The 13,573-nt window shown below is 45.3% G+C and overlaps 1 protein-coding gene across 3 annotated transcripts in view; it reads left to right on the top strand.

Annotated features, from left to right (window-relative positions):
- Positions 1–554: 554 nt before the first annotated feature.
- LOC141139951 (mitochondrial ubiquitin ligase activator of nfkb 1-A-like) overlaps positions 555–13,573 on the top strand; it is a 69,205-nt gene continuing 56,186 nt past the window's right edge. The window contains exon 1 of one of the 3 annotated variants that reach the window (XM_073626595.1): positions 555–683. Coding sequence is in view for 2 of the 3 variants with exons in the window: in XM_073626593.1 (XP_073482694.1) it covers positions 11,142–11,249 (108 nt within the window). In the remaining variant the exon portion in view is untranslated. The other 2 variants (XM_073626594.1, XM_073626593.1) reach the window with 2 other exon arrangements.

Here is a 13,573-nt window from a genome sequence, read left to right as displayed (position 1 = left end):
GGACCCGTGAAACGTGACGCGGTCCTTGAAGGTCTGGCATGACACGGTCCGCCGTGATGGGTGAAGGCTGAATCTGTCTGTGATCATTTCCAGCAGTCCTGCGGTGGGGATCAGGTAAGTCAGAAAGACAGGGAATGTGTATATATATATATATATATATATATATGTGTGTGTGTGTGTATATATATATATATATATATATATATATATATATATATATATATATATATATGATTCACATGATCTTTCTGGTGTGAGTATGCGATGCCTTGCCTGTTTTGCCACTAGAGGGTGTAAAAGCTACATATACCTTTCTTCCAGCGTTCCATGCATCCCCTGTGATGTGCTCAAGTGTCAGCAAAGGCTTCCTGCGGCAGCATTACTATTTCTCCTGCTCTGTCAGCCATCGATAGGGGTTTGGGGGGACCATCCACCATCAGAGAGGTCAGGTTCCCCCCTGCTGAAGACCCCCCCCCCCCTCGATCTGCCCTCACTACAGCGCTGGCTATCTCCACGCAGAGCGCAGGAAAGGGATCCTTTAAAAAAGGGGAGTGGCCTAAGTCTGCGGAGGGGGTGGCTTTAACGCAGCTGGTGTGCACGTGGAGCACAAGGCTCACTGCTTAAAAGCTTTACACTCTGGAAATGTCTGGTTGGCTGACAGAGGGACACAGAGCATACAAGTGGTATGTAAGCTGTATGGGCGTGTGGATAAAGGCATTTTTAAGGGGCATGTTTTACTCAGTATTGAGACTAGCAATTACATAACATGCTGCTATAAATGCTCAGACTAAAGCTCGGCAGTAGATGCACTTTGTTTAGTACCTCTGCTTTTTTTGTGCTTAGGACTATGTCTTTCCCCAGGATGGGTAATTCATCAGGGGGGAGTGCAAAGTTGCTGCAGTCAGAGCCTGAGGCTCCTAGTCGCATGCCCGCAGTTCCATCCTCCCCTGAAAGACCTGGAGCATCCGGCGAATCTGAGCCATTTTGTCTCAGAGGCATGGTGGCTACCTCCAACATCCCAGCCTCTGCATACGTCACTAAGGACGATTTGGCTTTGGCTATGGCTGGTTTGGAAGAGAAAATAGCCAAGATATTAGCATCTTCCTCCTAGGAGGTGAGGAAACGCAGAAGACCCCCCTTCTCCTGCCCTTGACCTTCCAGTATTGGAGCAACAAAGGGCAGATGATATTGGGGTATCTTTGAGAAAAGGAGACTCAAGTGACTCCTCTTCAGAGGATTCAGCGTCTGAAGAACTTTTCTCAATTTTGCAATTGCAGAAATTGCTAATCCAATCCCTTACAGACTTGGTTCATTCTGGATATAAGTTGCCTCCTGCAGAGGTGGAGGATGTTTCCTTCCCCTCCTTGGGTTCGCTAAAACCCCCAAAGGGTTCTCATGCTTTCCCTATTCACCCGTTACTGGAGCAACTGATTTATGCTGATTGGGATCACTCAGATAAGCAGTTTTCTCCTCCTAAAAGATTTTTAATTCTTTATCCTATGGAGAAAAAGTTCTCAAAGAGATGGGATTTTCCAGCAGTAGATGTGGCTATCTCCTCTGTGAACAGGAGTTTAACTTGTCCAAGTGGACAATGTACAAGTATTTAGTGATCCAGCTGATAAGAAGTTGGAATCTCTACTTAAGTACTTAAGGCCTCATTTGCTGTAGCTGGTGCGGTAGAACAACTTGCAGTGGCAGCAATAGGCATCTGTCAATTGCTTCGGGATGAATTCAAGCAGGTTTTAAAAAAAAAAAAAAGGTCGTGCTCAAACTGAAGAGGCCCAAGGTTTAACTGAGCTACCTAGGGCCCTATACTTTGCAGTGGACACTGTCAAGGATTTTATCCATCAGGCGTCTCGCCTTGCGCTCATGTTGATACATATGCGCAGGATTCTGTGGCTAAACAGCTGGTCAGCCGAATTACCATGCAAGAAGCTCTTGGCTGGGTTTCCGTTTCATGGAGAAAGGTTGTAACCTTCTCCTTAGATGTCTGGGGCAACAGCCTCCAGGCAGTCTTGACGGCCTCCACCGCTAGGGGCAAAGGATAAGCCTCATAACCAAGCACAGGGCTACAAAAAACCCTGGAGTCAGAAGTCCACAAAACAGAGTCCCAAGGCTTCCTTGTGAAGGGGCGCACCCGCTCGATCGAGTGGGGGGAAGACTGCGGTGGTTTTCAGAAACTTGGCAAGAGGAAATCCAAAACAAGTGGGTCCTCTCTGTAGTAGCCCTAGGCTACAAACTAGAGTTCCAAGAGTTTGCACCAGCGCGTTTTCTAAGATCAAACGTTCCCAAGGACCCAGTAAAGAAAAAGTCCTTATTCCTGGCACTGGACCGATTACTGTATCAGGCAGTGATAATAGAAGTTCCCTCAGAAGAGAGGGAGACATGGGGTTTTATTCAAATCTCTTTATAGTACCAAAACCAAATGGAGATGTCAGACCCATTCTAGATCTCAGGAATCTGAGGAATATCAGGAATCTGAATCACTTCCTAAACATCCGCTCCTTTCAAATGGAGTCAATTCGGTCAGTTGTTTCCACCCTACGGGGAGGAGAGGTTGTAGCATCCATAGATATCAAGGATGCGTATCTATGCGTATGTGCCAATATTTCCCGCTCACCAGAAGTTTCTGCGGTTTGCGGTAGAGCAGCGCCACTTTCAGTTCATGGCCTTGCCTTTCGGGTTAGCCATTGCTCCCCGACTATTTACAAAAGTGTTAGCCCCAGTATTAGCAAGACTAAGGGGACAGGGTATAGCAGTAATAGCATACCTAAATGACCTGCTACTGGTAGATCAGTCAATAGCAGGGTAAATCAAGGGGTGTCCAGAACAGTCAGTTATCTGAGACACCTGGGTTGGATTCGCAATCTAGAGAAATCATCCTTACAGCCGGTAAGAAGGCTGCAGTATTTGGGCCTGGTCAAAGACACAACGCAGGAAAGGGTGTTGTTGCCTCAGGCAAAGGTCAACGCTCTAAAAGTCCAGACCGTCAAGGCAAAGAAGGTTCCTTCCATTTGCCTTTGCATGAGATTAGTAGGGAAGATGGTAGCTTCTTTCGAAGAAGTTCCCTATGCCCAGTTCCATTCAAGACTGTTACAACACAGTATTCTGTCTGCTTGGAACAAATAGATCCAAGCCTTGGATTATCCAATGAATCTGGCTCCAAAAGTACGCCAGAGTCTCAACTGGTGGTTGATAACCAGGAATTTACAGAAGGGGAAATCCTTCATTCCAGTTTCCTGGAAAGTAGTAACTACGGATGCCAGCCTATGGGGCTGGGGAGCAGTTCTAGAAGAGACCATGGTTCAAGGGAAGTGGTCAGAGTACGAGAAGACCTTGTCCATCAATATCCTATATTCGGGCAGTACGTCTGGCTCTAATAGCCTGGACGTCCAGGTTGCAGAATGCTCCTGTCAGGATACAATTCGACCATGCCACAGCAGTGGCCTATACAGTATCTATCACCAAGGAGGCACCAGAAGCCACGCTGCCCAAAGGGAAGTGGACCATATTCTGTCTTGGGCAGAGAAACATGTTCCTTGCCTATCTGAAGTTTACATTCCAGGAGTGGAAAATTGGCATGCAGATTTTCTGAGCCATCAACAGTTGTTGCCGGGAGAATGGTCTCTACAATCTGATGTCTTTTTGGCCATATGCCAAAGATGGGGTATGCTGGACATAGATCTATTGGCGTCCAGGTTCAACAAGAAGTTGGACAACTTTGTGGCGAGAACAAGGGATCCACTTGCACTCGGAATAGATGCGTTAGTGATCCAGTGGAATCAGTTTTCACTGATGTATTCATTCCCTCCAGTTCAGCTGCTACCAGGGCTGCTTCACAGGGTCAGGGAAGAAGGGACCCAGTAATCCTAGTGGCCCCGGCATGGCCCAGAAGACCCTGTTATGCAGGGATCGTGAGAATGGCAGTAGGGGAGTCTTTGACTCTTCCAACTCGTCCGGACCTGCTGTCGCAGGGACCGGTATTCCATCCTGCCTTACAAATGCTAAATTTAATGGTGTGGCTATTGAAGTCCACATTCTAAAAAATCGGCTGCTTTCAGGTTCGGTAGTAACCACCCTGATTAATGCCAGAAAGCCGGCCTCCAGGACCATTTATTACAGGGTCTGGAAGGCCTACGTCACTTGGTGTGAAACCAAGGGTTGGCATCCTCGTAAGTATGCCATAGGAAGAATTCTGGCCTTCCTACATTTAGGAATAGAAATGAAGCTGGCCTTGAGTACAATCAAGGGTCAGATTTCGGCCTTGGCAGTGTTTTTCCAAAGACCATTTGCTTCGCACTCTTTAGTCCGGGCATTCATACAAGGGGTAACTCGGATAACTCCGCCAATTAGAATACCCTTATGCCCATGGGATTAGAATCTGGTTTTGTTGTTGTTGCAAAGACAACCCTTTGAACCTATGCAGAATATTTCTTTGATCCTTTTGACAAGGAAATTGGTATTCCTAATTGCGATAACCTCTGCAAGAAGAGTATCAGAATTAGTTGCTTTTTCATACTTAATCATTCACAAGGATAAGGTTGTGCTGCGTCCGCACCCAACCCTTTTGCCAAAGGTAGTGTCTGGTTTTCATCTGAATCAAGATGTTTCCTTACCCTCCTTTTTCCCAGAACCTCGTTCTGCAGAAGAAAAAATATTAAATTCTCTCGATGTAGTGAGAGCAATTAAAGCCTATCTGAAAGCGACGGCTCAGATAGGGAAAACTGATGTTTTGCTTGTGTTGCCGGAAGGCCCTAGATAGGGTCAGGCAGCATCGAAATGTACTGTTGCTAAGTGGATTCGTGAGGTGATTAGTCAGGCTTATGGCCTGAAAAGAAGGGTTCCTCACTTTAAGATTAAAGCGCACTCTACCAGGGCAGTCAGTGCTTCATGGGCAGTGCATCACCAAGCCTCTGTGGCTCAGGTTTGCAAGGCTGCTACTTGGTTGTCAGTACATACATTCACGAGATTCTATCAAATGGATGAAAGATGGCAGGAGGACACCGCCTTTGGGCGCAGTGTGCTGCAGGCAGCAGTATAGATCCTCACGCCTGGCGGCGGCTATTTGCTTTATGTCTCCCTCCCCTCAGGTGGCATTGCTTTGGGACATCCCACATAGTTATTACTATTGTGCTCTGTGTCCCGTGATGTACGATAAAGAAAATAGGATTTTTATAACAGCTTACCTGTAAAATCCTTTTCCTGGAGTACATCACGGGACACAGAGGTCCCTCCCCTCTTATTGGGATATGTGTATATATTGCTTTGCTACAAAAACTGAGATACTCCCAGTATGGGAGGGGTTATATAGGGAGGGGCACTTCCTGTTTCTTTTTTGGTTATACCAATGTCCATTCACCTAAAGGTGGCCTATAACCTACCTAGTTATTACTATGGTGCTCTGTGTCCCGTGATGTACTCCAAGAAAAGGATTTTACAGGTAAGCTGTTATAAAAAATCCTATTATGTCAACAATGGAATGAACGTACCTAGTTATTTTACATTCTTCCACCCCCCGGTTACATTTCCCCTAAAGTGGTTATGTCAGATATTCCAATTCCTGCCAGCCCCTCTGCAATAACAAGCCGTACTACATATTATGTGTTTTTTTGTTTTAAATTCGGCAGTGTGGTCACGTGACCGCCCACCACTCTTCTTCCCCGATCTACAAACTACAGTGGGAGGGGCTGAGTTCCAAGCTGACATCAGTTGGGTGGTCACGTGACCGCACATCAGTGATGTGAACAAAGGCATTTAACTGCAGAATTTAAAAAAAGAATACACTGTGTAGTACATCTTGTTATTGCAGAGGGACTGGAATCCGTAACGTCTTACAGACTAAATACTGGCAGGAGGGGAGGGGAGGGGCGGGGAGGGGAGGAGACGGCTCACTACAAGACTTTTGAGCTGACAGGGAGAGAGAGAAGAGAGCAGTGGGTTGACGGAGGCACGTAACCTGACCATGGTATCATGGATCAGCAGCCATGATTACCATGGTCAGCACACTAAGGGGGACACAGGAACAGGCAGGATCAACCAGGTTTTTTAGAACAGAGGGACAAATGACACCACAGAAGCACTATGCGGTTTAGCATGCTTTAAAGGAACAGGATCTTTTTTTTTTTTTTTATCAGGGTTACAACCACTTTAACATATGGTGTCGTCTTCCGGCTGCTGGTGGTGAAATATGGTCAGGAAAATGGAGGATGGATGGTGACAGGTACTCAGATGACTGCCATTTCCCCATTTTCAATTTCTGTCCTGAATATTTCCCTGGTGCCTCAACCAACCATATCATTGCCTTCCATGTGAACTGACCCTGGCCTGTTTATCGACTATGCCTCTGCCTGCCGTCTGCATTGTTTATCCGCCATGTTTCTGCCTTTCACATGAACTGACCCTGGACTTTCAACTATGCCTCTGCCTACCGTCTATTTCTGCCTTTTGCCTGCACTGACCTCGGCCTGCTGACCATGTTTTTGCCTGCCCCTTGGACTGATCTTTCACCCTGCTACACAGGGGTCTTACATATGTGAGGGGCTCCAGAAGAGTGTTCTGAGTTTAGAAAAACAGTTTTTGTTTTTCTGTGTTCCCAGAACAGGTTCTGGTTGTTCGGAGGCTTCAAAGAGATTTGGGTAGGAGAAGCCTCTACCCCTGTCCCCATTCTTTCCTGACCGAGGCCCTAAGCTTGATGGTCCTGCCTGCTGCCCGGACAAATACTTTGGCTGTGCTGACAATATCTCTGCCTACACTGACCCAGGACTTTATGGACCATGTGCCTGTTGCCTGGACCAATACTTTGGCTGTACTGACCGTATCTCTGCCTGCTGCCTGTACTAACTACAGACAGTATTACTGCCTGCTGCATGGATGATCCTTCTGCTGCTGCTGACCACATCCCTGCCTGCTACCTGGACCAATGCTTTGGCTGTGCTGACATCTATACCTGTACTGACTATGGACAGTATTCCTGCCTGCATCCAACTGTGACAGCCTGTTTTGCTGTCCACGTTCCTGTCTGCTGCCTGGACCGATGCTCTCCTCTGTGGACCACTGCACTACTAAAACCACAGTCTTTTCTTTACCCTTTGCTCAGCAGAATGTATTTTGGTTTGGAATTGGTATGTACAGTACATTCTATGTTTTAGAAATATGAAGGGCCTTCAACAATGTGATAGGTTGGCAGGAATGTATGTGTGTAATTTATGTTCCTAGTATTCCTAGAGGTGCTACTTGGATGTTGGGCTTCTGTATGTGACCAGGCTGTGTAAAAGTCTCATTATACATTGGGGTGGTAGCTTTCCAAAATGGGGTTATTTTGTGGGCGTTTCCATTGTCCTGGTACTCCAGGGTCTTCAAAATTGTAATAGGTGGTTGAGAAATGAGATCTGTAATTTATGCTTGTAGAACGCCTGAAGATGCTACTTCAAAGTTGGGCCTCTGTATGTGGCCAAGCTGTAAAAGTCTCACACATGTGGTATCGCCATACTCAGGAAGAGTAGCAGAATATATTTTTGGGTGTCATTTTTGCTATGTACATGCTATGTGTTGGAAATATCTTATAAATGGACAACTTTGTGTAAAAAAAAATGTGTTTTAATTTTTTCCCCACATTTTCCAAAAACTTCTGGAAAAAAATGAACTGTTCAAAAGACTCATTATGCCTCATAGATTATACATTGGGGTGTTAGCTTTCCAAAATAGGGTTATTTTGTGGGCGTTTCCATTGTGCTCCATGGTGCTCCAGAGTCTTCAAAATTGTAATAGGTGGTTGAGAAATGAGACCTGTAATTTATGCTTGTAGAACACCTGAAGATGCTACTTCAATGTTGGGCCTCTGTATGTGGCCAAGTTATGTAAAAATCTCACACATGTGGTATCGCCATACTCAGGAGGAGTAGCAGAATATATTTTGGGGTGTCATTTTTGCTATGTACATGCTGTGTGTTGGAAATATCTTATAAATGGACAACTTTGTGGGAAAAAAACTTCTGGGAAAAAATGAACCGTTCAAACGTGCACCAAACGAACACCAAACTTTCCCTTTCAAGAGTTCAAAAGCACAGGCGCAGATGTGGACATCAAACTTTCCTTTCCAAGATTATAGGATTTGTCTGTAAGGAATGGCTAACCCCCCCAGCCAACTCCCTTTGCAAGCAAAATAACCTTTTAAAGGGGTTATAAAGTCAGAAGTCATTCTATACATTAAGATAAAATAACCTTCTGTGTACAGCAGCCGTCCCAGCACTCACTAATACTTACCTGAGCCCCATCTCTCCCCAGCGATGTCCACGAGTGTCTCAGCCATCCAGGACTCTCGTCCTGATTGGCTAAGACACAGCAGTGGCACCATTGGCTCCCATTGCTGTCAAAGCCAGTCAGCCAATCGGGAGAGAGAGAGGGGGCAGGGCCGAACTGGGGGTCTTTGTCTGATAGGACACAGGGAGCTGTGACTTGGCTCGGGTGCCCCCATAGCAAGCTGCTTGCTGTGGGGGCACTCAACAGGAGGGATTATCCAGGAGCAGCGAAAAGGGACCCAAAAAGAGGAGGATCTGGGCTGCTCTGTGCAAAACCATTACACAGAGCAGGTAAGTATAACATGTTTGTTATTTTTACAGAAAAGAAAACGAGAATTTGCAATCACTTTAAGGACCTGGTCAGTTTGCAGTGACATTTCTTTGGTATGAGTCAGCTACGGTAACCAGGATATTAGAGGCTTTCTTATATATGTGTGACACAACTAATAAGGAAATATGAAATATGCAGGTGCGCTGCATTTTTGTTTCAATGGTATTTATTGAGGTTTATATAACATACAAAATGATTGTACAATGTACAAAATATAATAAGGTAAGGTGGATTACAAGGCGTACTAGTGCATACAAAATGTAAAACATAGGAAGTATGTCAAATATTGCATTGAAAAAGGTGTGCTGCATTTTTATGGAGCTCAATGCACCAGGTTGCAACATACTGCGGTGTATAAAATGTGCTTTTTTAAAAAAATTGGGGATATTTATTATAGCAAAAATGACAAAATATTGTTTTTTTCAAAACTGTCGCTCTTTTTTTGTTTATAGCGCAAAAAAACCCCAAAAAACCGCAGATGATCAAATACCACCAAAAGAAAGCTCTATTTTGGGAAAAAAAGGACATCAATTTTGTTTGGGTACAACGTTGCACGACTGCGCAATTGTCAGTTAAAGCGACGCAGTGCAGTATCGCAAAAAATGGCCTGGTCATTGAGCAGCCAAATCTTCCGGGGCTGAAGTGGTTAAAATATCGCCAATGGAAAATATAGGATACTAACGTTTTCACTGTTTCACGGGCACATGCAATTTCAACTGCTTATCGGCCGACCCACGTACAGTTACTGCGGCAGGGCAGCCGCTCTGTGCCAGATAACGTACCTAGTACGTGATCTGACATTTCCAAATCTGGGGCACGCGCTATGCCAGAGACCCACTCCCGCTGTGATTAAAGCAAACAAGAGCCAATCAGCGGGTATGGCGGACATGATGCCCGCCGGGACCCACCGATCGTTCAGGGGAAAGGCAGTACAGCAGTCTGCCTATGTAAACAAGGCAGACCACTGTACTGTGAGAGGGGAAAGTGCTGATCCTGTGTACCTGCTAAGTACATTTCCCCAGTCTAAGCACCTCCCCCACAGTTAGTAAGCACTAAGGATGAGCTCTGGCGTGTTCGCACAGCCCACGTGAAGAGCCCGCCAGGAAGTCGGCACTGCGCTAATCACAGGCAGTGAGACATTTCCCGATCTCTGCAGCCGCACATCGGGACAATGTCTCACTGCCTGTGATTAGCACAGCGCAGTGCCGACTCCTGGCGGGCTCTGCAGGTGGGCTGTGCGAACACGCCAGAGCTCATCCTTAGTAAGCACACCCAGGGAACACATTTAACTCTTTGATTGTCCGATGTTAACCCCTTCCCTGGCAGTGTCATTAGTACCGTAACAGTGCATTTTTTTTTTAGCACTGGTCACTGTATTAGTGTCCCTGGTCCCCAAAAAGTGTCAAAAGTTAGGTGTTCGATTTGTCTGCCGCAATATCGCTGTATAAGTCACTGATTGCTGCCATTACTAGTAAAAGAAAAAAAATCTATAGAAATATACCACAGTTTGTATCCACTATAACTTTTGCGCAAACCAATCAATATACACTTATTGGGAATTTCTTTTTACCAAATATATGTAGCAGAATACATATTGACCTAAATTGATGAAGTAATTAGGTTTTTTTACATTTTTTTTATTGGGAATTTTTTATAGCAGAAAGTAAAAAATAATTCGGTTTTTTTTTTTTTTTTTTCATAATTGTCGATCTTTTTTTGTTTATAGCACAAAAAATAAAAACAGCAGAGGTGATCAAATACACCCAAAATAAAGCTATATTTGTAGGAAACATAAGACATAAATTTTATTTGTGTACAGCGTCGCACAGCCACGCAATTGTCAGTTAAAGCAAAATTGCCGTATCACAAAAAATGACCTGGTCATGAAGAGGGGGTAAACCTTCCGGGGCTGAAGTTAAGGCTTGACATGTTGGGTATCTATTTACTCGGTACAACCTCATCTTTTATCAAGAAATTGTGTAATATATTGCGCTTATGCTCCCAAGAATGGACTTTGGTGTATTTACTGAAATCTTGTGTTCCATAAACTGTTGCACTAATATCGTGTGACATTAAAAAAAAAAAATAAAACTAGCACCATTTTATTCCCTAGGGTGTTCTGCTTTCATAAAATATATACTGTTTTGTGGGGTTTTATGTAATCTTCAGACCTAAAATGAGTTTTTAAATGTGCATAAACAGTGAAGGGATTGAAGAAATGTTAGTTTCCAAGTTTCTACCAGTAAAGGGTTAACTAAAAAAAAACAACCCCCAGAAGGTTCCAGCTTGCTCTCTCTGCCTGTATTGCCTCCTGCAGCCACTCGTAGAGATGTAAATATAGAGGCGAAGCCGCAGGGAGCACATGAGCGCTCTATGCCCGGTGCATGCCGGGAAGGTCAGTTTAGAACCGCAGAGGCTCTCGGGAATAGTAGTGGCCGGCTCCAGAGGATGCTGGGGGGAAGGAAGTGTGTGTAGTTTGTAGTGATTTGGACTCGCTAGGTGGCCGGGGTGACATGGAGCTGTCAGGCCTGGAGACGGTGTGCGCGGGCTCTAGCCTGGCCCTCACAAGCCTCTTCTATTATCTATACCGGAAGCAGAGAGCGGCTGTCCGCCGTATTCAGGTACGGTGTGATGTGTAACACACAATGCTGCCCCCCTGCATCTTCAGAACTTCCCGGCCTGTGTAGTTCCGCCCGTGGAAGTTCCAGCCTGTGCTAGAGAGAATAGCTAGCTTTCCATTCTACTTTTATTATTATTGTAGTGTTTACAGAGAGCAACTCTGTCATCCAATGCTGGTTGTAACATGGTACAAGGAGTGCTGACAGCTAGTCACCATTCGCTAATACTAGTCTGCAAATCTCCAGGCTTAAACTGTGAGGAAAGATTAGCACTGGCTCTGTCAGAGGTTCATAGTGCAAAAAATAAAAACCGCAGAGGTGATCAAATGCCACTAAAAGAAAGCTCTATTTGTGGGGAAAAAGGACTGACATTTTATTTATCACATGACCGCGCAATTGTCAGTTAAACGAAACACAGTACCGTATCGCAAAAAATGGCCTAATCGTGAAGGGGGGTAAATCTTCCAGAGGTGAAGTGGTTAATAATTATGCTACCAAAATAAGTGTGTTTTAAATTGCCTCCAGCATTGCAGCTGTTTCTTCCTGCTGGAAGCCGCTATTTTGTTGAAACCCAGAGAAGTCACTTCCTTATTGGAAACTCCCCCCTCCTTGGTCTCAAAAGCTATATGTCAATTTCTTCAATTCAAATCTGTACATTTCCAGCTTGACTGTATGTATTAGTGAAGTTAGAGAAGAAGGCTGACAAGCTTAAAGTGGTTGTAAAGGCTCCCCGCCAATACTTAAGCCCAATCGCGATACTGAGAGACTGCAGCGGGAGCCAATTACAGCCAAGTGAGGAGGGAGCGGGGGTGGGACCGAGCCCCATTCTGTGTGTCTTATGGACACAGAGCAGGGCTCGGGAGCGAGCATGCATTAGTGCCCCCATAGCAAGCAGCGGGAGAGCCTAGAAGAGGAGGATCAAGGCTGCTCTGTGTCAAACCATTGCACAGAGCAGGTACCTGAGCCCCATCTCAATCCAGCGTTGTGCACAAAGACCTCGGCTCTCCAGAGACTCTACTTCTTCATTGGCTCCGCTGCTGTCAATCACAGCCAATGAAATGAGAGAGAGGGTGGGGCCAAGCCTTTGGCTCCGTGTCTAAATGGCCACGGCTCAGGAGCAAGCCTGCTCAGGTGGCCCCTTTTGCAAGCTGCTTGCTTTGGTGGCACTAGACAGGAGGGAGGGGTCAAGAGCAGGGAACCCAAGAAGAGAAGGATTGGGCCTGCTCTGTGCAAAACCACTGCGCAGAGCAGGTAAGTACAACATGTTTGTTATTTAAAAAAAATATTTAAAAATACTTTAATACCACTCTACCCTTTAGTAGAACTTATGTCCCGTTTCACACTGATGCGGTGCGGGATTCGCAGTGATTCCTGATACCGCATCACAATCACACTCCAGTCGTGCGGGTGTCAATGCTACATTAACGACACCCCAAAAATGGTTCACAGTACGATCGGCTGAATTGGGTGGTCACACACATGTGATGTGATTCCAGTGTGGCAAAATTTGAGCCATACAAAATAAATGGGCTCAAATTGCACTGCAAAGAATTGCGTGTGATTTGAACAGGAATGTAGTGTGATTCCTGTCTGAATCACTTGCGGTTCAACGCACTGCATCACTGCGAACCGGGACTTAAGGGTTCATTCGCACCAGATGCTCTTGGGTGTATCTTCCGATGACTGCTGTAGGCCTTTAAATAGCCAATCACTTTTTGTCCTGGTGGCAATGGCCATCAGGACAGATAGGATGAATCACCTCTGAGGGACACATACAGTGATAAAAACACGGCAGAGATTTCATCCCATTGCCTACGCTGTCCAAAAATAATACATTTTAGCTTTAGACAACAGATTTCCCTCTTGACTCCATGTTTTTGTGACAGCTAAAACATTTTGGATTTTCCAGCCCTTCCTATCCCAGAGACACAGAATGTAGTAGAAGCAGCCTCTCCAAAGGTAAGGGTATATCCCCTTTTAGACAATTGTCACCAGAACAGATCTCCCTCTCAACTCATGTTGCTGTGACAACTCAAACATTTAGAATTTTCCAGCACTTTCTGTACCAGAGACAGTAGTCACAGTAGACCGATTGTGAAGGTAAATTTCCCTAGCAGCGACAAATACAACAATAAAAGCCTGACAAAGGCTCTAACCCTTCAACATTCTATCCAAAATCAAAGTAAAAAAAGGTTTCTAGATTAACTAGTAGGTGATTGATTGCTAGGGCATTGGGTGGTCCTAGCAACCAATAACCAGCTTGTTAATATGAAAAATTACCCCGGCAGCTCCCGCTTCCACCCTCCATTCAGCACTGTTGTGCCTTG

The sequence above is a fragment of the Aquarana catesbeiana genome, linkage group LG04 (genome assembly GCF_042186555.1).
Source record: "Aquarana catesbeiana isolate 2022-GZ linkage group LG04, ASM4218655v1, whole genome shotgun sequence".
In the NCBI taxonomy this organism is placed as follows: domain Eukaryota; kingdom Metazoa; phylum Chordata; class Amphibia; order Anura; family Ranidae; genus Aquarana; species Aquarana catesbeiana.
Note: the sequence above shows the minus strand (reverse complement) of the source record. Positions and strands in the feature narration are given on the sequence as shown.